The sequence below is a fragment of the Triturus cristatus genome, chromosome 6, assembly GCF_964204655.1.
Source record: "Triturus cristatus chromosome 6, aTriCri1.1, whole genome shotgun sequence".
NCBI lineage: Eukaryota > Metazoa > Chordata > Amphibia > Caudata > Salamandridae > Triturus > Triturus cristatus.
The window spans coordinates 1,775,510,739-1,775,534,877 of record NC_140589.1 but is presented as its reverse complement, the minus strand read 5'-3'; the positions used below and the strand labels follow the sequence as shown (position 1 = coordinate 1,775,534,877).

Sequence of the window (24,139 nt, the reverse complement as noted above, 5' to 3'; positions counted from 1 at the left end):
CGGCACGACACAGTCCCAAAGATATCAAAAGGACCAGGCAATCGTGCAAGCAAATCGATCAAAAGCCACCAACGTGAATTCAGGACGCACTTTGGAACGCACATTACTCTACCCTCTTCTAAGGTTCCCCTTTTATAGTAAATTCTAAAATAATCGGCAACATTCTCTAAGAATCTAAGCATTCTGATTGGCTAAACTCCTAAAATTTGAAATATTGGACGTTGTTCCCAGGTTCTTTTGATTCTCAGGGAATCAAATATGTCATCTTTTAGTTTGTACAGTTCTCATGCGAAAAGTTCCAAAGTATCAACATGTAGACCTCTGGATACAGGTCACTTATTGTCTTTTCAGTCATTCACAGTAGCTGAGTTCTGGCAATCCTCCACGTTCCTATCCTTGACAAGGAACACAGTGCCCACTTCGTAGGTCGCCTGGAGATCTTCAGAGCCAAACGAGTCTGCGCAGTAGACATCGCGCTCACACGATGGTGGCCACTTCCGAACTCCATTTTGAATGTCACGGCCTAGTAGGCCCGAATGCCAACTTATGCAAAGCAAACATAAAACATCATTAATATACGGAAATTAAGATTCTAATGTTTAAACCCACACTAATCCCAATATATATTAGTAGTTTCCTAGCTTATAGCAACATTTAAAGCAATAATACTCACCATTCCGCCATACCAGGAACGCAAACCATTACGAAAGCAACATAAATCATGCAATTTCTATAAAAACACGTCCTACGGTTAATATGCGTACCACAGTTTAATCATTAGAATTATTAGCCATGCAATTTGCATTTTAGTACCGCGTGTATCTTGTGTTTATCAAGGTGTAAAGTTGATTAATAGTAACACCTCAAACAGTTAATAAAGTAAATATCTGGAATAGTTACGTAATTAGTATTTTATCATGCAAATAGAGAAGGTATACAACATTTTTTGCTTTACCTGCTCCACCAGGATGACTGCTAGAAAACGTAGACATTTGCAATTTATCTTGAGTTTATCCATATTTAATACAAAAGAATTGTTAAGCAAAACATATGCTGCACTTAATGTGGTTTTTGCTACATAAATCTTTTCTGTATTCACATGCTGTGCATTATTCACTCATCCAGTGATTGGGTCCGCAATACTTCTCTTTTGTCTTCTTTTTCTTTTTTATATATTGGCCTTTGTCAGTCCCCATCCGGTGGTATGTCCGTCTCGTTGTGATGTCTGTTTGTGCATCCCCGAAGCCCCTGTTCGTGGTCGGCAGATTATTTTTTCTACCGCTTGGTCTGCATCAGAAGCTGTAGCTTTACCGATGCAGAAAAAGTTTTGAAAAAAACCGACAGATCATCAAACTGAACTGCGGAGAAACAGTGAAGAAGCAAGCATAGAAGAAATAAAAATCAAAGATGACGGTGAAGCACCAAAGAACATGGAGAAAAGAGGATGCACAATGTTGATGACCACCGCGCTGTTGAAGAGTGTACGGCTGGGTGGCTAGAATTGTCAAGGGTGATGGAGAAACATCCTTTAGATTGTGTCTGAAGTTTTACCACAAATTAGCCCAAAAAGGCTAGCAGGAAAGGACCAGGAAAGGGAGGCTGTCATCGAACCGTCAACTTGCACATCCATTAAACTAATGATGGAGAAAGAGTATAAGTACTACTCTAAGGATCCTTTTATACTTTACAGACAACACAATGGTGGGCTAGTTAGCATGTGGCAGAAAGAGCGCCAATTTCCCTACATCAGTGGGACCACGACTTTAAAATAAGAGCAGAAAGGTAGAGATGATGGGCCACGAGTTCGAAAGAGCAGCCGCCCCGCAGTGGATTTTTGCAAATTCAAATACCCTGATGAACCGATGTGCACACCAGCAGTTGAAAGAAATTGGAAAACTAATAAGACACCTCTCTGCACAGTAAGCAACCTCTGTTAAAGAGGAAATCGGAACAATTGCCAAAATATGCCTTAAATCCACTTTGGATGCCACGATATGGCAAGTAAGCAGCTCTGCGCCTGCTAAGACCCTTAGAAGGCACATCTAACTTCAGGTCTCCTTCTTTGAGCATTAACTGGAGGCAAATATCATTAACACTGTTCACACGAGGCCACCTTCTGGGGCAGTGGTCAGTGAGGCATTCCAATATATCAAAAAAGATAGCAATACAGCAGAAAATATAGAGGCACTGCAATTCTGCGTACAGAGACAAAGAGGAGCTTCTTCCACGAGAATACCATAAGGAAGGGGAATTTTTCAAACCTGTACCCTGCAGTTATCATACCAGAATGGGGCCATTGAGCTCTTGAAATTCCCTTCAAGCATGAAACCAAAGAAAAGATCACGTACAGAATTAAAGATACTGTGTCTTTAGCAGGAGACGGAGAAGCTGCTGTAAAAACAAACAATAGGAAAGGTACCAAGATCAGAGCTGAAACAGGGAATCTACTCAGTATTCTGGAACCAGAACTGGGAAAGACACTTAAACCTATTTTGGACTGTTGTTTTCTACGCAAATTCATAAAAACACAAACTTTCAAGAGAACAACACTTCAAGGGCTCATTTATTGGCTGCAGGAAAGGGACTGTATGGCAACAATAGACCTCAAAGACACCTACATACATGTGAACGGGAAGCGAACAAGATTTCTTCACTTTTTCATGTAACAAATACACTACCAATTCAAGGTGCTCCAGTTTGGTATAAACTCAGCACTGATGGTATTTACGAAATATTTGGCTGCAGTAGCAGCTCACCTGAGAAGGCAGGGGATACACATATGCCCTTTCTTAGACGATTGTTTAATAAAAGCAAGCTGGTTCACTCAATACTAAAGGAGCATAAAGATAATCGTGCATTGCACTTGGCTGCACAGAGCAGGTATCTCAGTAACTCTTGAAAACAATAAGTTGGGGAAAAAAGCATTCCTTGCAAGCACGAGGATCATGGCATTAATAGAGCAAGGTCACCTTTACCAGAAGGGACCGTGAGGACAGTGGGAGAAATTATGGACACAATGTCCTCCTGCATTCCACTGATCCCATATGCCAGGTTACGTATGAGACCAATCCAAAAATGGCTGAAGAATCAGTGGTCACAACCAACAGAGATTTGGGACGATCGAATGGTTATTGCACATAGTGTACAGAAGGAAAGTACCTGGTGGAACTTGAACAACAAAGCAGTAGGTAGGGCATTTCTACAACCAAATCCAATAATGACCGTTACCACAGGTGCATGCCACAGAGGATGGGGAGCACACATGGGGAATCTGAATATCAGGGAAGCAGTTTAACAAATACATGTGTTATAGCTAAAGACTGTTTCTTAGCTTTAAAGGACTTCAAAACACAAGTAAGACAAAGGATGATACAAATCCAAACGGACAACTCCACTATAGTGTTTTACCTCAAAAGGCAAGGAGAGGCAAGGTCATATACACTGTCAAAACTAGCCCAAGACATTTGGAAACAGACCACCCAAAAAACAGATAACCGCGATAGGAATACACCTCCCAGGCTACATGAAATAGAGGCAGACTGGCTATGCAGACACACATTCCTCTCTTATGAGTGGAAGTTAAAACAACAGGTTTTGGTAAGGGTATATTCCAAGAATGGACAGCACCAGAAAACACAAAATACCAACATTTTGCATCTAGGCACTCACACTACCTGGTAGCCCCACAAGTTAGCTAGGAAATTGTGGCTTTCAGACCTAATGGAGATGTCCCGAGACAAATAACGAAGCTGCATGCCTTGTAAGACCTGCTTTGTGTGCAGAAAGGCAGGGTTTATCATACAGAGCCCACCAGCCTCAGTCAAGCAGCTTGGCTTCTGAAGGCTTAGAATTTAGACCTTCCCAAAGAGAACTATGGACATTCTAAGGGAAGCTAAAAGGGAAAGCACAACATAATGTTATGCAGCAAAATTGGATAGGTCTTGTGGTGCACCAGAGAGGATCTGTTTTACACAGGACACCACAGTCATCAGATACCTACCATAACTGCTAGACAAGAATTTAACTTGCACTTCACTCAAAGTCTACTTGTCAGCTATTTTAGCCCACATGTGAAGACACTTGGGTCGAATTGTTTTTTAGTACACCATCAATCATCAGAATATTCCTAGGAGTGGAAAGGATAGCGCCACCCAGATGTGCACCGACCCCTATATGTTAATCTGGTGCTCACACAGTTAATGACGAAACCCTTTGAGCCACTCCATAAAGGGAACCAAAGTTCATAATGCTAAAAAGTGCATTCCTAATTGGAATTACATCACAGCACAAGAATTGTACTTACACATCCACAATGACGGAGTGGTCATGCGAACGAATCAACATTACCTACCAAAAGTCATGTCGCATTTCCTCGTAGGTCATGCTATCCAACTGAAGGAGTTTTTCCAGCAAGCAAAGACACGTGTAGAAAAGGCCCCCATACTCTGGACATCTGTAGAGGAGTCGTGTATTATCTGGAAAGGACAAAAGAAATCCTAAAAGCAAAGCAATTCGTCTGTTTCACAAGTAAACAAGGGCTCACCAGTATAAATAAAAGCCACCATTGCACAATGTATAGTACAAACTGGTGAACAGTTAAAAGGAAAGCCTGGAATCCATTCCACAAGGAAACAAGCATTGGCCAATATGGCTGGCTTTAAAAGAACGTTGTATAGTAATGTGAAGTATTACAAGTAAATAGCATGGGAATGACTATGCAGTTGTGTGGTTGCAATAAACTGTAGAAAAATATTTGTGCATGTTAGAAGACCTAGAAATCCATATGTTAATTACTGCCCTCCTTCCATCTGTTCTACTGTCGGAGAAAACCAGCATAGATTATCTACATACTTTATTAGCATTTCAATTTAATGTGTGTGTCTTGAAAATTCAAGCTCAGGCAGCTGGATAAATAAACGAAAGGATCACAGCTGTGTGTAGGGCAAGCAAATTTTCTTTGAAAGCTCACAACTTCTGCCCAGTCAAAGCATGTACCCTAGCTCCCAACATGTGGGTGGAGCCAGAGTCCTGTTTATTAATGCTCACCTGTTAAATGAGGCCATAAAAGGTGTCTATCTGGTTTCTTAACAAACTTCTCTCTCAACAGTTACATGTACGGCAGCCACTTTGACATCTATGCACACATTCACAGAACAATATTGAATGGACTTCACATTAATGAAGTGCTAGTTGCTTAAAAAGTACTAAAGCATCTGTTTGCAAGCACAAGCTCATTTCAACCCAACCGCAAAAAAAAGAAAGTGTATAGCAATGTGAGTCCAAAAAAGATTCACGTTGCAAAACAAAATAGTTACTTAACCAGTAGGTGTAGTTGGCAGCTTGAAGAATTTTCTGGATTCACATGTGACCCATTCAACTCCCAGAGAAATGAGATGCGTTGCAAAGTTTAAAGGAGAACAAAGGAGTTAAGCATTTAAAGAACAGTAAGCCACAGAAAAACATGGACAAAAAGGGTCACCAAAGGTAAAGAATCTAAGGATGGTGACAATACATAGGGGCCTCCAGGTGGCATGTCTGACGTCACGAGGTAACAGATATACCGCCACCAAATGAGGTCCAATGACTCCCAAAAAAGAGATACAATAGTGTTTGAGGCATATGAGCTGTAGATCGCATACTTTTGCATAGATCGCCATCTGGTGTTGGGCTCGAATGTTTGCACGTTGTTATTGTAGAAGTCTTTGTTGTCACAAGATAGGTGACTCCTCCTTTGGTTAGTAGTGTGCATGGGCATCGACTCCATCTCCAGATTGATTTTTTTTTCCGCCATCGGGTTCGGTTGGGATTTGCTGCGCTCCGGGTCGGTGTCGTTTCGATTTCCCTTCGACACGCAAAGCTCTCACCGCTCGATGGTATTGTTTTGATCGCGATCTCTCAATGCATCTACTTTCCAAAGAGATTCTCGAGTCCGGTCGGACTCCATTTAAAAAAATGCAACTGTGGGGCTAAATTCCCACACACAGATCTCCACGAGGTCTGCAACCTCTGTCTCTCTCCATAACACAAGAGTTGACACTGCCAGGCCTGTGATTCTTTCAGGTCCAAGAAGACTATATGTGATCGCCGGGCTCGACATCACGAAATGTCCATCTCAACAGTCTCGGCACCGTAAGACATCTTCGAGGCAGGCCCCGACGATCAGGAACCGGAGACAGGAGATGAACAAGCCAGCGTCTCCGAGGCAGACGACTCAGACGACCAGTCGATTACTATAGGTCAACGAACCGTGAGTACTGACGTCGACACCCCGGCCCTGAAAAAGCACAAGGCTCCAGTAACACCTTCACCTTCGGGTCTGGGTCGACACTGTGATACTGCTTCAGAAGCCCCGCCTCCAGGCCCAGCTCCGAAGCCCACTAAGCCTTCAGGCAGCTCGGGATTGAGCCAGCCACATCACGGTGCCAAAAAACCCTCTTCGGCACCGAAACATAAGCCCAATGTACCGTCAACTCCAGACTCTTCGGCACCGAAACCCAAAATAGCAGAAACTTCGGCACTGAAGCAAACTCCATCCAAAACTTCGTATACGAAAAAACATCTGAAATCTTCGGAGTCGAAAACACCACCTAAGCAGAAGGACACAAAAACTCCTCCTAAAGCTAAGGAAGATGGGCCAAAACACCACTCGGAGCCTAAGTCCTCGGCGCTGAAAAAAGACAGTTTATCCAAGGAACATTCCCACCCAGATCCACTGGATCCTAAGCAAAAGACACTGCATATTGACCCCATTACTGGGCAAGTCACCTCTATACCACCTAAAAAGAGGAAATTGGACTTCTCAGAAACACCTGAGATACCCTCAAAGAAAAAAGACTCATCCACCTCACCTATGAGGCCTTCTTCACCACCTCCACAGCTTCCAGCCATTATACTTTCTCCAGCCCACTCTCCAATATCTTCTCTATCACTTGCAACACAAGATGACGATGAGGATTTAGGGGGTGGGGATGAAGACATAGACCCACCACATCATGATACAAATACTGATGATGACACCCACAGTATTCCACCTTATGACTCTTGGGAAGATTAGAATGTCCCAGATGTACCTGAGCCAGATTTATACCCCTCCAGACCATCCCCTCCAGATGACAACGTAGGATTTGCGCAACTAATAAAAAAAGCTGAACAATACCATGGAGTTCAACTCCATTCAAACCCCCTGGAAGAGGATTTTTTATTAGAGACATTTTCACAGCTGCAAAAAACAACAAACACTGTCCCTATGCTTAAAGGGATGATTAAACATGCCACTGAGGTTTTTAAAGACCCTATCAGAGCTATGGTACTCAATCCTAGAATTGAGAAAAAATACAAAGCAGCTCCAAGTGATACAGTTTACATAAAGAGTCAACTTCCTCTGGACTCATTGGTCGTGGCGAATGCCCGTAAACGGGCAAATTCCCAAACCACAGGTGATGCACCTCCCCCAGACAAAGAGTCTGAACTACTGTACGCATCAGGTAAAAAAGTTTCGTCCCAGGTGGCAAACTTCTGGCGAATCGCCAACACACAAGCCTTACTAGGAAGGTATGACAGGGCTCACTACGATGAGCTTGAAAAGCTCATGCAGTATGTCCCAGACCAATATAAGACCAAGGCAAACGATCTTATGCAAGAAGGGAAATTAATTACAAACACCTCAATTAAATGCGCCCTAGATGTGTGGCAACGTATATCTGGTTTCAAACAAGAGGTACAGTCTGCCATCCTCAATCAACCCTTGGATCAGGAACACTTGTTTGAACCTACTGTGGACACATCTTTAGAAAAGATGAAAAAGGACACAGAAACCGCCAAATCCTTGGGGGCTCTACAAGCAACAACTAGTAGAGGTTCCTTTCGTCGCTCCTCTTATAGGGGCGCCTCCAAAACAACTGGCACAGAAAACACCTCTTTAACATACAAAAGACCCGCTCAAACTTCCCCTAGCAGAGGATATTTTAGAGGGACTTACAGAGGCAATAACAACAGAGGCAGAGGACGTGGTTCTAATACCCGCAACTCCCCCACCACAAAACAGTGACTTCCCTCCACTCTTCCCAGATCACTCCACTCTGGTCGGGGGAAGACTATCACAGTTCCTGCCTGTCTGGAACTCCATCACCACAGACAAGTGGGTAAGACAAATTATCCAGTATGGTTACTGCCTGGAACTTACTTCTATGCCCCCTCCCCCACATACGTCCAAAACAACGTCCAATGTTCACAGAACATCTAACGCTTCTCAAGCAGGAGGTTCTCTCTCTCTCGCAAAAACATGCAATAGAACCGGTTCCCGTACACCAGCAAGGTACAGGATTCTCTCAGGCCAATATTAGACCTCAGACCGTTAAACCTGTACATACAATCTGACCACTTCCACATGGTCACGCTACAACAGGTCCTCCCACTGCTCCAACAAGGCGATTTCCTTACCACTTTAGATCTCAAGGACGCCTACTTCCACATTCCTATTCACCCTGCACACAGGAGGTACCTACGGGGTCACAACAGCACCCAGAGTCTTCACAAAATGTCTCGCAGTGGTAGCAGCCCACTTAAGAAGACAACGTATTCATGTGTTTCCTTATCTAGACGACTGGCTCATAAAAGCCAAGTCACGCAGCAATTGTGTACAACAAACACACAACACGATCCAGCTGCTACACAACTTAGGATTCACAATAAACCTCACCAAGTCACATCTCCAACCGTCCCACACCCTAGATGCAATAGATACTTCATTGCATACCCCAATCTAGCCAGGATAGCCAGTATGCAAGCCCTCATAACACAATTTCAACCGCAACACTCACTACCAGCTCGAGTGTTCATGCAGTTAATAGGGATGATGGCCTCTTGCATCTTAATTGTCCTTTACGCAAGACTCTAAATGTGTCCATTCCAAGAATGTCTAGCACAACAGTGGAACCAAGCTCAGGGTCATCTTACAGATCTGGTGTTGGTGGACAGCTGCACATATCGCTCTTTGCAATAGTGGAGCACACAAAATCTTTCCAAAGGGCGGCCGTTCTTAGACCCTGTTCCACAAGTAGTACTAACAGCGGATGCATCGCTCACCGGCTGGGAAGCTCATCTCTTAAACCACGCCATTCAGGGTATGTGGGCCCCACAACAGAAACTCACCTAGTGTCACTGGCCATATTTCTAGTCCTAAAGTCATTTCAGAAACATATCCTAGGCAAAACTGTCCTCGTTCGGACGGACAACATGACAGCAATGTACTATATACAAAAACCGGGGGGACACTCTGCAGCTTTCACGCTTAGCACAGTGCATTTGGAGATGGGCCATTCCTCAAAAGATATACCTCTATCAGAGCATCTACCTGGGATACACAATCAATTTGCGGATCTCCCCTGTCGTCAACAACAGCAGATTCACGAATGGGAACTTCATCCGCAAGTTCTTCATCCGTTTTTTTTCAAATGTGGGGCCACCCACACATAGATCTGTTTGCCACACATTTAAACACAAAATACCCAAACTTCGCCTCCAGGTATCCACACCCGTTGTCCAAAGGCAATGCGATATGGATGAACTGGTCAGGCAGATTTGCGTTCGCTTTTCCGCCTCTCCGGCTCATTCCGTTACTGGTGCGCAAGCTCAAACAACAGTCTCTCCACAATGATCCTAGTTGCTCCAACATGGGCACGACAACCATGGTTCACGACACTGCTGGAACTCTCAGTAGTTCTACACCAAAAGCTGCACCTTTCCCAAAGCTTCTCACACAGAACCATGGAGAGATGAGACATCCAGAACCAGCTCAACTGAACCTAGCGATCTGGCTCCTGATGTCTTAGAGTTTGGTTACCTCAGTCTCCCACCAGACTGTATGAACGTCATTAAAGAAGCTAGAAGTCCTACCACTAGAGCATGCTATGCAGCTAAATGGAAAAGATTTGTTATATACTGCAATAACCACACAATCAATCCACTAGATACTTCAACTCAAAATATTATCTACAAGGATGTAATCTGGCATATACATCCATACGATTACATCTTGCAGCTATAGCAGCTTACTTACAAAACAGACAACACTTTTCATTATTTAGGGTACCTTCCATCAAAGCATTCATGGAAGGTCTTAAAAGAATAATTCCTCCCAGAATTCCACCCTCTCCAGTATGGAATCTAAGCATTGTTCTTACTAGGCTCATGGGTCCCCCATTTGAACATTTACATAAATGTGAGTTACAGTTCCTCACATGGAAAGTAGCTTTCCTTGTGGCCATCACATCTCTCAGAAAGTAAGTGAACTCCAGGCATTAACCATACAAGAAACATTTTTGCAAATACATCACAACAAAGTGGTTCTTAGGACAAACCCTAAATTCTTACCTAAAGTAGTTTCAGCTTTCCATCTTAACCAGTCTGTTTGGCTCCCAGTAGCTGAATGAGCTCTTCATACGCTTGACGTCAAAAAAACTATTCTTTACTAAATTGAAAGGACAAAAAGTTTCAGGAAAACTAAACATCTTTTCATAGCTTTCTCACCGCCACACAAGGGCAATCCTATATCAAAAGCTGGAATTGCCAGGTGGATCATTAAATGCATTCAAATATGCTACCAAAAAGCAAAGCATGCATTATCCATTCCCCTGGAGAACATTCCACACGCAAAATAGGGGCATCCATGGCATTCATAGGAAACATCCCCATGGATGACGTTTGCAAAGCCGCAACATGGTCTACACCGCACACTTTCACAAAACACTACTGTGTAGATGTGCAGGCAAAACAACAAGCTAGTGTGGGCCAGGATGTACTAAGAACACTTTTTCAAACTACTGCAACACATACGGGTAGCCACCACTAACGGGGTAACTGCTGATTAGTCTATGCAAAAGTATGTGATCTACAGCTCATATGCCTCAAACAGAAAATGCTACTTACCAGTATGCATCTGATCTGAAAGAAACACGTTAGATAGATTCCTCACCTTAGAATATCCCCAGGCGTCAGACTGGATCCGGAAGATTTTTCGTCCGCAATACCCCTTGCGCGTCGCTAGGCGTCGTCTGCGGCTCCGTGTCCGTCGTCGGCGTCGTGCGCCGGAATGACGTCGTCGGAGTACTTAGACGCCGCCCTCGCGCGCTGACGTCAGTTCTTCTTTTTTCCGCGCCAGTAAGCGCAGATCGGGAGAGCTACCCCTTTAGTCAATTTTTGACTAACTTTTTTGATCCTTTTTGATCTTGTCTCGACTCCGGTGCCGATAGGATGCCTGGTTTTAAAGCCTGTGCTGACTGTGACCGCTTGATGTCGGTTACAGACCATCACCGCCGGTGCCTTTACTGCTTGGGCCTCGATCACGACGCTGAGTCGTGCTCGGACTGCAAGGCCCTGACCTCGAAGGCTAGACGGGAGCGGTCCCGTAAGCTTCTCGAGATTCGCCACTCGGCTCCGCGCGCCTCTCGATCCCGGTCCAGGAGGAGGTCCAAGGATCGGTCGTGGAGCCGCAGCCGACGTCACCATCGGTCGTCGGGATCCAAGTCTTCGGGTAAGTCGAAGCATTCCAAGAAGTCCAAGAGGCGACACCGCTCTTCGGACTCCCCTCGCTGGTCGCGCGACTCGGCCGAGGGTCAGGGTGGTTCCACCCCCGCGGCTCCGGCGGAGTCCCCATACCCTCCGGTCCCTGGGACTGACGCGACGCCGGCGGAGGTCAGTGCCTTCCTCTCGGCCATGAGGAACCTGGCTCCGCGGACCCGACTGGGCTGCCTTGCCTGCCGGTGGCTCCGGCCCCGGCGCAGCAAGCGCCCGAGGGACCCGTTCCCGAGTCCCCGCCGACGCCGGTCGACCTCGTCACGCCTCCTCCGCCGGCGTCGACACCGGTACCACCCCCGACGCCGACGTCGACTCCGCTCGACGTCGAGCCCCAGGTTCAGTCCCACTCCGGGCCCGGCGCCGGTACGGCGTCGATGGTCGCCGCGTTCGGCGCCGCTAGAGACACATTATGTCTATCGCCCGGCTCCGTTACTTTCTCCTGTATACCAGGAATCGGATGATGGGGACAACTGGGAGGGATCCGAGGATCCTATGGCCGTTCAGGCTCAACTGTCCCAGGACTGGGCAGATGAACTGGGGGAGGCCAGTGGCCTGGATACCTCTCCAGACACTGGATTTGTCTCTCCTCCGACTGTGGCTTCGGAGGAGGGCGCTGCTTTCTCTGTGGTGCTGCGCAAGGCGGCCGCAGCCCTTGGGCTCGAGCTGCCTGCCGTGGCTGTGAGGACTAACGTCCTTACTGAGGTGCTTCAGTCTGCAGCAAGCTCCACTGAGCCTCTGCTGCAATTCAATGAGGCCCTCATTGACGTTCTGCAGGGCACCTGGTCCAAGCCCTCCACAGTTCCTCCTGTGGACAGGAATGTCGCCAGGCACCACCACCCTGCTCCGGGCGACCCCAGTTTTCTCTCCCAACACCCTACCCCTGAGAGCCTGGTTATCCAGGCCTCTACCTCCCAATCCTCTTTCCCGACCGCCCCGCCGGACCGGGGTTCCAAGAGACTGGAACAGTTTGGCAAGAAGCTGTTCTCCTCCCTTAGTTTGGGCCTGCGGTCTTTGAACACCGCTTGTCTCTTGGACCGTTATTCCCACACTCTGTGGGATGCGGTGGAGGACGTGCTGCCCCTGTGTCCGGAGGAGGTCCGGACACGACTTACCCAGGCTCTGGCCGATGGGAGGGATGCCGCGCGACATGCTATACGATGTGGGCTTGACACCACGGACTCGCTGGGTAGGGCCATTTCTACCACAGTGGCGCTTAGACGTCACGCCTGGCTGCGGTCCACGTCATTTTCGGGCGATGTCCAGAGCACTCTCATGGACATGCCCTTTGATGGCACTCGCCTTTTTGGCGAGAAAGCGGACAGTGCGCTGAATCGCTTTAAGGACTCCTGGTCTACGGCCAAGTCCTTGGGCCTCTCGGCCCCGCGGTCGCAAACTTCCGCCTTTCGCCCCTTTCGTGGCCAAGGAAGGGGTGCCTCCTCACGTGCGCCTAGCCACCAGCCGCAGAACCAACCTGCGCGCGGTCGCGGACGTGGTTTCCGCCGAGGCGGTTCTGGAGGACGACGAGGTCAGCCCACATCCACCCCGGCAGCATCCGCCTCAAAGCCTTCCTAGTCCGAGCTTTCAGGCCCATTCCACGGCAGTGGGCGGCAGAGTTCGCCATCACCTGCTCCACTGGCGGTCCATCACATCGGACAGGTGGGTGCTGCAAATCGTCCGAAGGGGCTACTCCCTCCCCTTCGAGACGACCCCTCCAGCCATGCCACCGCAGCACCACTGTATCTCGGGGGATCATTTGAATCTTCTCCACAAGGAAGTTTCGGCCCTCTTGGCCAAGGGGGCCGTCGAGCGCGTTCCGAGCCCAGAAGTAGGTCGTGGTTGTTATTCCCACTACTTTTTGGTTCCCAAGAAGGGCAAAGGGGGCCTACGCCCTATCTTGGACCTCCGGAACGTCAAAGCCTTCCTCCGGAAGGAAAGGTTCAAGATGTTAACTTTGGCTCAGGTTCTAGCTGCCCTAGACCCCGGAGACTGGATGGTAGCGTTGGACTTGCAGGACGCATATTTCCACATCCCCGTCCTGCCGGGCCACCGGCGTTACCTGCGGTTCACGGTGGGCCAAGAGCACTTTCAGTTTACCGTGCTCCCCTTCGGCCTCACCAGTGCCCCTCGGGTGTTCACGAAAGTGATGGCGGTGGTCGCAGCTCATCTGCGGAGATCAGGGGTTCCAGTCTTCCCCTATCTCGACGACTGGTTGTTGAAGGCGGGCTCGCCCCAGACAGTCGTCTCCCACCTCCAGACTACGGCGGATCTCCTGCATTTGCTGGGATTTTCCATCAACGTGCCGAAGTCACACCTGAGTCCCTCTCAGAAGCTCCTCTTCATCGGAGCGGTTCTCGATTCGGCGCAGTTCCGGGTCCATCCATCGGAACAGCGGGTCCGGGATATACAGGCCCTGATTCCCATCTTTCGGCCTCTATCCTGGGTTTCGGTCAGGCTAGTGTTGCGGCTTCTGGGGCTGTTGGCCTCCTGCATCCTACTAGTGCATCACGCCAGGCGGCGCATGCGGGCTCTGCAGTGGGACCTGAAGTTTCAGTGGGCCCAGCATCACGGCAACCTGTCCGACCATGTCTTGATCTCGGAGGGCACAGCAGTTGCAGTGGTGGCTCACGGACCGCGATTGGGTCAAGGGCAAGAGCCTCTTCCTTCCCCAACCGGAGCATGTCGTAGTGACGGATGCGTCCCTCCTGGGATGGGGTGGCCATATGGTAGAGGCGGAGATCAGAGGCCTCTGGTCTCCGGCGGAGTCTCGTCTCCACATCAACCTGTTGGAGTTGAGAGCGATCCGACTTGCACTGAAGGCCTTCCTTCCCTCTGTCAGGGGAAGTGTCGTGCAGGTGTTCACGTACAACACCACCGCCATGTGGTATTGCAACAAACAGGGCGGGGTGGGGTCGTGGACCCTTTGTCAGGAGGCTCTGCGCCTCTGGACATGGCTGGAACACCAGGGCGTCACCCTAGTGGTTCAACATCTGGCAGGCTCTCTGAACGCCAGAGCAGACTAACTTAGCCGCCGGTGCATGATGGATCACGAATGGCGTCTGAACTCCGAAGTGGCGCAAGGTCTCTTTCAGCAGTGGGGAGAGCCTTGGTTAGATCTATTCGCCACCGAAGAGAACGCGCAATGTCAGCGGTTCTGCGCGTTGGAATTTCCAAGGCGGCACTCGCTCGGCGACGCTTTTCGTCACGAGTGGAGTTGCGGTCTGTTGTACGCCTTTCCGCCTATACCACTTCTGCCCAGAGTGCTGAAGAAGATCAGGCACGACCGGGCCCAAGTCATCTTGGTGGCTCCGGATTGGGCACGAAGGTACTGGTATCCCGAGCTACTCAGTATGTTGACCGATCCTCCGATACGTCTGCCCCTTCGGGAGGATCTTCTGTCGCAGCAGCAGGGGACGGTCCTCCACCCGAACCTGTCCAGCCTCCACCTCCATGCGTGGAGATTGAGCAGCGGCAGTTGATGCCATTTGACTTGCCTCCTGAAGTCTGTGATATCATTCTGGCAGCCAGGCGTCCCTCCACAAAGACGGTATACGGCTGCCGGTGGAACAAATTTGTGGCATGGTGCACAGCAAAGGCTGTGGATCCCCTTTCCGCCCCTCTTTCTGAGGTTCTACTGTTTCTTCTTTCTTTGGCCCGGCAGGGCTCAGCCCTGGGCACCCTGAAAGGTTATCTTGCTGCCATCTCTGCCTTCTTGCGGCTTCCTGATCAGCCTTCTCTTTTCAAGTCCCCTGTAGTTACACGCTTTCTAAAAGGCATTACTCACACGTTCCCTCCTGTCCCTTTTGTAATGCCTCAGTGGGACTTGAATCTTGTTCTCACATTTCTAATGTGTGCTCCCTTTGAGCCTCTTCATAATTGTCCTCTTCGTCTGCTGACGCTTAAGACTGCTTTTCTGGTAGCCATCACCTCGGCTAGACGGGTGAGTGAGCTCCAGGCTTTATCTTCAAAGCCTCCTTTTCTCTCTGTTCATCCGGACAAGGTTGTCCTTCGGCCTCGTCCCTCCTTTCTTCCGAAAGTGGTGACTCCATTTCATCTTGGGCAGTCTGTCACCTTGCCCACCTTCTTTCCGCCTCCGCATCCTTCCAAAGAGGAGGAGAGGCTCCACCGTCTGGACCCAAAACGTGCGCTCTCCTTTTATTTGGACCGCACAAAGCAGTTCCGGGTGGACGACCAACTTTTCGTTGGATACGTGGGTGCTAAGAAGGGGAAAGCCGTGCACAAACGGACCATCTCTCGGTGGGTCGTTTTGTGCATCAAAATTTGTTACTCCTTGGCAAAAAAGGACCCTCCTGTTGGGCTGCGCGCCCATTCTACTCGGGCCACAGCGGCTACTACTGCTTTGGGACGGGGTGTCCCTTTGCAGGACATCTGTCAGGCGGCAACGTGGGCTTCGCTACACACGTTTGCCAGGCATTATTGCCTTGACAGCCAAGTCCGGAGGGATGGCTTCTTTGGCCGTTCTGTCCTCCAGGACTTTCTGGTGTGATCTTGGTTCGCAGACCCACCACCGGGGATGGTATTGCTTGGGTATCTATTCTAAGGTGAGGAATCTAACTAACGTGTTTCTTTCAGATGAACAAGTTACTTACCTTCGGTAACGATGTATCTGTAAGAAACATTAGTTAGTTAGATTCCTCACCGACCCACCCATCCTCCCCGTTCTGCGAACTGACATCTAGGGTTAAGGTTATCCTTTTCAGGCCCCTAGATTTTATTTTTGGCACCAGTGTCGGTCTTTGCATGGCTCTGCGTTCCTGGCGCGGAAAGCTATGTACAAGAACTGACGTCAGCGCGCGAGGGCGGCGTCTAAGTACTCCGACGACGTCATTCCGGCACACGACGCCGACGACGGACGCGGAGCCGCAGACGACGCCTAGCGACGCGCAAGGGGTATTGCTGACGAAAAATCTTCCGGATCCAGTCTGACGCCTGGGGATATTCTAAGGTGAGGAATCTAACTAACTAATGTTTCTTACAGATACATCGTTACCGAAGGTAAGTAACTTGTTCTTCTTGGCATGTAGAGCTGTAGATCCTCATACGCCTCCCCAGACACCTAAATGTGTTGCAGTACTATCTTACTTAGATACATTACACATGGACATCTTTTCTAGTTCTAACTAACTCCATCATCACCCTTTATGGCGAAAACAATCTGGAGATGGAGTTGATGCCCATGCGCACTACTAACCAAAGGAGGAGTCACCTGTCTCGTGACTACAAAGACTTCTACAATAACAAAGTGCAAACATCCGAGCCCAACACCAGATGGCGATCTATGCAAAAGGATGCAGTTCTACAGCTCTACATGCCAAGAACAGATGCATACTGGTAAGTAGCATTTTCCTTTCCAAACACAACCTCTAGATGGCGGAATAATGCACAACATGTGAATCCAGAAGATTTTTCAAACTCCAAAACGACACATTCTGATAAATAACCATTTCTATTCTTCTCCTCTGCAGTGCCATTGTGCATGGAATAAATATGCAAAATAAAACTTGCAGAGAACAATTCTGCTACTTGTGTTCCAGTGTATGGTTATGACATAAAAATGCAAATAACATGAATCTCACTTCCCAGGTCATGTTTGACTTGACTGGATTAAGCAGAGCGAAAACTTTGCAGAGGTAGCGGAAAACCAGGAAATTATTTGAATTGTGAAAACCAGGGAGGAAAAAAAGTTCTGCCGGGTGCACTGTCCAAAAAACTAAGTATCCAGGAGCAGTCTTGGAAATCTATCTACTTTTGTGAATTGCAGAAAACTAGCAATTGTACAAACTGCAATTGATCTTCTTGACTTAAATCTGCTGTTTTAGAATGAAAATAATCGTGTGCACTGTCCGTCTCAAATTCAGTGTAGAACATCATTGTTAAAATGTATACTCTAGGCAATCCTTTACACTGTGCATAGATGATCAAATACTGGATATTCTGAAATGCTTCTTGCATCAGTGTTTGACCTTAGCTTTTTTCTCTTTTTAAACCTGCAGGAAAGTTCGTGGTGAAGCAAAAAAGTGTCGCAAAGTTTATGGGATTGAGCACCGAAACCAGTGGTGCACAGCCTGCAGGTGGAAGAAAGCGTGTCAGCGATTCTTGGACTGAGTGATTGTGTCAAAGTGCACACCCCTTCCTCCGCCCTCTGCACACCAAGGCTCCTCATTCTAACTCTACTGCGCCAAGTTCCATGGAGCCTTTATTGGACGCTTTTCACATGTGGGCGGAGAGGAGAACTTTTCAGATGTAAATTCTAAAATCTTTGTTATGTTTTATGTTTGCCATTTTTTAACCTTTTATATAGTTAGCTGATCAGAAAAAAGTTGGTATGCTGGCGGGATTTCCTTTTAGTAATGTGTTTTGTGGTGGCACAGGGACCAAAGTTTTTTAAAAGAGTTTTATCCATTGACCTACTGTCCTGACACAAGTTTGTGAAACTGGGTTTCAGTACCAGGTATGAAAGTGGCAGGTGTGTTGGAGTTTGATTGAGTGGGGAAGTGCACAGAACAAGGAAACCACCAGGCTATAGTGCAGTTTTTCTCTCCAGCTCGAAGTCGGAGTGGCTCCTAAAAAATTCTCGCACAATCCAAGTGCAATGATGTAAACCCGAAGTTAATCGTGTTAAATAATTTTTCAGATGTAGGTCCTTTTAAATTCGTAGGCTATTTCAATATCAGACAAATTGTGTACTTCATAAAAAGTTTTAACTTGTCTGCTCTGCTTATATATAATTTGGCAAAGCCGGAATGCTGCATTATTGTGGGCACTGAGATTTTCACTGACCCCAGAAGTGGGGGCCCAGTGTCGCAGATCTAGGAAAGCATACGCTGTTCGATGAATTATTTTGAACTCTGTTCACAGTTCGCCTGATCTCCCGGGGGAACGATTTGGTTAAATCACTAACTTTAATATTCTTTTAAAATCTGCATCACTTTTAACTTGGTAAGAGTAAATGAATAAACACACTTGTGTGATTGGGTGGCGTGATGGGCAGAACATGGCAGAAGGGCGGATTATACTTGAAAGAACATCTAATGTAAAAATATTGAGTACCATTTTAGAACATGTTGGTCACATAGTGGATCATCTTATGAACCATGCAGTTTACTTCTGTTGTTCAACCACACTTCATCAAAGCCTTCCTTTGCTTGGTGCCTCTTCGATCGCGGAGATAAATGAATACGTAGTGACTCACGACTGGTTTAGTGTCGCAGTTTTATCACTTTCATTCTTTTGCTCATCGAAGATTGGGACAAAGGGACTTGAGGAATGGGAGTGAAGTTCTCTGCCGCCTAAGTCTATGGTATTAAATGACTTCCGTGACATGGGTGAGGCCTATCTAACATCTCCTTTCTCCTCCTTTGGCTGCTGCCTCTGCAGAACACAGCGATCTTGATCAGAAATGAGCTCAAAGCAGTGGGGAGAAACCCCAATTCCAGGTGATGAAGAAAGCCAGCTGACATAATGATTGCAGGAATACACCTCTCTTTCGTGCCTTTTAAGGCATCGACAGTGCAGACAAGTTGAGATGTTAATAATAATCCTGGATTTCATTTCCTAAGGATCTCAACCGATGAGATTACAGTTCAGCAGTGCTCCATGGCATCAGAGTGTGCACTACTGGATTGGCATTTCAGCTGGCAGTTTGTTTTATTTTGACACAGCGCACAAGAATGGGTCACTTTAATAAGCATCACACACTGGAGTTGCAGGACTTGGGACGGGCTGGGATCTTTTCCTTCTCCCTAATTTTGCGCTTGACATCTCAGACATCCACCTGGTGTGTGAGGAGACCACATCACTTTTGCATAGGACCATCAGTTTGGAGGTATGGGTGCATATCCAGCCATTGCTGTGACCTGCCCCACACTCCTGCAAGCCTGACTTTTTTCAAGCAACCCACCCCCTATCTGTGGTTGGTGAAGTGGCCCTGCACCTACACATCTCGGGTGTGCCTTGACTGGCATGAATTATTCTTTAGTTTCTCCTTGTAGATCCTCCTTACCGGTTTCTTCCTTTGCTGTCTCTTAAGCTACAGGCCACCGGGGTCAAAGAATGCTGATCCTCCCTCCCACAGTTAACAAGACACTGTTTAGATGCCTTTTGCTGGGTAGTCGCTTGAATTGCCCAATACAGATTAATTCTGCGTGTCCCTCTCGTTTACTGGTTATTTGAAACCTGGACACCAAGTGCACCCAGATTCTACCTGTAAGTGTTACAGCTAGGTCTTTGATGTAGACCTCTTTGGCCCATGTCCTCCAACAGAGTTCCAGGATTTAGTTGAAGAGCTGAAGAAAAAGTAAGCACACTTTTTCACAGGGACTTATTTCTAGAAACCTGCTTTTCCTAGCCAGCTCTTTTTGTTCTGGGAAGAGTCTGCATGTAGAAGGCAGACCTCTGGACTCAACACTTTCATTCTAGGGTTGATTAATCTGTTGAAAACAGAGCCTGGTTCCATTTGTGTTTCTTCCTGAGGAACCTATTCAGCCTAAAACTTCTCTACCAAAAGCTCTTGGTACTGAACACCAGACGCACTTTCAGTTGTGTCCCAAAGTTACTTTATTCTAGCTCTGATATGGTTAGTGTAAATTAATAAACACATGCCTGAGTACCGGAAGTCATCTAAAGGTTTTGTTTTTTTCCTGTTCCATGAGAACAAAGCATAACTGACCGCATTGCACCAGTACTAAGAGAACACACCGTCCTCGTTGCAAATTGTCTACAGTTTGAGGAGGGAGCCCTTCACCAGCAATGCAAGGCGCTGCCTTTCCTTCCTTCAACACTTGGCCAGTTGAGATGCATAGCTTCAGTAGTGAAAGTCTCATTCAAAAGCAGTGCTGCCCACAGGCCAAGGAGTCAGTCTTCTTCTACTCTTCGAAGCTGCAATTACATTTTATCAGTCTCTTCTCAATTTGTATACTGCTGCTTGAGGACCGCATCTTGTTTGAGGTATGGATTGTGTCATTGTTGCCTCATAAGCCTTTTCATCCCTTTTATCGTTTTACCATAAACTGGCAGCTTAGAAATCATTAGCTAAGAATAAGTGAGATTTTATTCATCTACTTTGATGAACCCTATAAAGTGTCTCATAAGGAGAAAATGGTTCTCACAACTCGAGCTACATTTCTTTTTCCAATGGTGCTATCCTACTTCCATGTTAAGTAGGTAATATTCTTCCTGAGGATTTTTGAAATCCTCTAATGGCAAAGGGATCTTAAACCATCTAGACATTAGTGGACGTCCTTGGGTTATATCTGGTTGGTGCGAGAGCTTTTGGATTTGTTGTCAACACTTACCGTCACATAAGGTGACCCTAACGCTGGGAAACACGCCTGATGCCTCAGTTTTCTGTCTGCGTGGACAGTGTGGTATAGGAAGAGAAATTTCTTTTTGCTTACGCTGTGCTAATGTACTCCTACCTGTGCTTGTACCGGGCACACATCCCTTAAATGTGGGAAGGACGCTGCAGAAATAGGAGTGCAGGGAGCCACCCTGTGAGACATTGGTTCTTTGCCTATTATTACAAACATATTGAAAATCTAACTGTTGTCATATTTTTTATTTTCAAAAATCCTGGTGCTTTTTAAACTGCTTTTACTGCCTGCTCCAGCACTGGTGCTAACATCTTTAATGGGCCTTTTGGTTTGTATATTGGTACATACGTCGCTTCCTACAAATAAATGAACATATGGTGCAACGCAATATGCAAGAAGGGCAAATAGGAAATTATCTGTGCAGCACAGGTTGTCACGGAACAAATTGTTTGTTCGGGGTTGATTCAATTAGCTACCGAGCTGAACATATCTGAAATTTCAATAGTGACAATCACATCTACGTCATATAGAGAGCTAATGTGTATTTGGTTGCCTAGGTATACCAGATGACCACTGCTTGGGCACAGTGCATCGGATAAGAATACGCTTTTAAGTTTGTACATATCTTTAATACTTTAATTAAACCTGTCCTTCACCTTCTCTAGTATAGAACTGTTTATAAAATTGTTTAACGCATGTAGTTGGATACAAAGAGGATAAGTAACACTACGTTATCAATGTAAAATATTTTGTTTTGTTAGTAATTTTGCTATGCCAACATTTAAATTCATAGGGTTGTAGTCAGACCATAGTTTCCTTGGACAATTTACCAGCTGATTTCTCCCTACACACTTCTCTCTCTAAACTTCACATGGCTTTTGCCCAGTAGTTGCTTGTATTTCCCAATGCAAATAAAGTATGTGCAATTCTATATTGAAAAGAATTACTTCCCATTCCAGGTGACATGGATTCATTTTAATTTGCATACAAATAGGAAAATTCATGGAAAATGCTGTATGTAAACAAGGTGCTCTACAGTTGGCCGCTCTGCAATTTTCATAGTGTCTGCTCACTGGCAGAAAATGGCCGACAATTTTGCATAAGAACTTTAAGCCACTGAACGTATTTAGGAGATTGTTCTTTGTTTGCTCTCACTTTTTGCACTTTGAGCAAAAGTGACTTGGCTGTTTTATGTTAAAAAAATCTGAATTAGGATTTTTGATTTGAATTTAACAAACTATTGCAGACAATGAAATTTCTTTCACAATGTGAACAACGCCGCCAACTGCTGGAGCGGTTAAACGTTTACGCGCAGTTTCAAGTTTGTCTGAATTCATGTTTTTTGTCAGGCATTTTATTACGCGCCAGGTTTTGAAATTTGTTCTTAGCCAAGTGTATATTTCTATAAGTATTTGGTAAGGTTAATATGTTTTTACAAACTAAATGGGGCTGCAGCCTACTTGCGACATTATTCCCTAAAAATGTATGCTTCCGATTCATGGTAATTTAACAAATACTTCTATTAATTAAAAGCGAAATGCTAATGGCAAAAACCCATCTTACCCTCAAACTTAAACAGGAATACACCTGTGCAGCAGGCGACTCTCAAAGGTTTGACATCTGTATGTTAAAGAAATTAGATCATCTTGATGTTTTGGGGGGAGGTGGCTGCTGAATGTGTATATGATCAGTGCGAGCCTGTGATCAACTATTTAGGGCAGGTAGTCTGAGTGGTAAGGAAGTGGCAACATTATTATTCTTTCAAGCCCAGTAGTTTGCAACTGAAAGCTTTTTTTTACGGAGCCACATGACATGTGATTTTGTCTGAGGGTGGGGGGAAGTTCTGCTTTAAGGGGAAAGGGAGGGCACAGGGAATAAACATCAGCCTATAAAGGACTTTTGTAACATTTGTAAATATTGTACAATTTCTGACCCAATTTGTGATTCCCGTTGGGCATGCACATTAATATACATGTGCAAATATGAAAATGTTGACCTTTTCTTAGTTGTGTCTCGTATTGAACTAAAGAGGGTGAAGGTGCAGCATGAGAGGACGAAGGTTGCGTGTAGTATCTTTCTGGTTCCCAGGGAAATGGAACATAGTCAAATATGGCTAGTAGAGGTGGGTAGGAAAAAAACACCTTCTGCTAGTTTTAGGGCTTCTCTGTCTTAAATAAAAGTTCCCGTCCACTCCGCTTTCATGAAGTTTGATGGAGGTTTCATAGATATATGTAGCGACCAATCTTCTGCCTCTTTAGATATCCCAACTCGAGTTGCCGCATCAGTTTTCATTCAACAATATAGTTTTTAGTTCTCAAATTCCAGCTGACCACCTGCAAGTGAAAGATGAAGTTGACAAATGGGTCGCATGTGTGAAATGTTATGGGTTGAAGTTCAACTTCGTAGTATGCCAAATTAAAAACAAAAATGGAAGTTGGGAGCTACTCTCACACAGTGTATGAATTTTTCATACTATAGGGATGAATTGATACTGCTTATTCTTCTTTGTGCCCCTGTTCCTCTCCACGCCCTTCATGTTATCACCCTTCACATCCATGGTGTGGGCCCAAGAGCCTGCCAAGAACATCTTAAGAAGCACTCCAGTGCAAAAGGATTCATGGCCCGATCAACACATTCTTCTTTTCTAGAGGTTGTAAAAAGCCAACACACGAAAAGGTGACATTTTCATGGACAACTTCGTCGATTTGAATATATTGGGTTAAAAATGCTTTTCTTGCTTTTTGTAAAGTAAAAGGAATTCCAGAAACATTTATTATGTAAAAATGTCCCTGGAGTAGCAGTGATGTACAAGTGCATGTGATTTTTTTCTTCTCTATGTCTTGCTGGAGATTTGTTTATTCCAGTTGTCTTCCAAGTATTATTTTTATTGTAATACAAAAATGTGAAATTGTATGTTTTTACAGCAATCTGAGATATATTTTATACAAAATAAATTGCGGGGGAAAAAGAGTGCTGGTGGAAATTTCAATTGCTTGAGCAAAGATGATAGTTTTACAGATTTTAGCCTTGCTTATGAGGGGCATAGTGTTTTTCTGACTCCTGCGTGCACCCATGCTTGCGCAGAAATCGGAATTCTAAGTAAAGTGTGGTATTTTACCATCTAGGAATTACTGGGTCCGATGAAGTCTGCATTTTTGTCACATTTCAACAGGTCCAATCTGCGAGATTTCAAAGAGTTTTTAATGTGACATGTGGATATTGGTGCTCTAAATCTG

At 46.0% G+C, this 24,139-nt stretch overlaps 1 protein-coding gene across 2 annotated transcripts in view; it reads left to right on the top strand.

The window, feature by feature from the left end:
• Positions 1-23,873, top strand: part of ZNF395 (zinc finger protein 395) — a 96,801-nt gene extending 72,928 nt beyond the window's left edge. The window contains exon 10 of one of the 2 annotated variants that reach the window (XM_085613067.1): positions 17,586-23,873. In XM_085613067.1, coding sequence (XP_085469193.1) covers positions 17,586-17,697 — 112 coding nt within the window. In that variant the 3' untranslated portion in view covers positions 17,698-23,873. The remainder of the gene's footprint in view (positions 1-17,585) is intronic. The other variant, XM_085613068.1, reaches the window with a different exon arrangement.
• Positions 23,874-24,139: the final 266 nt, after the last annotated feature.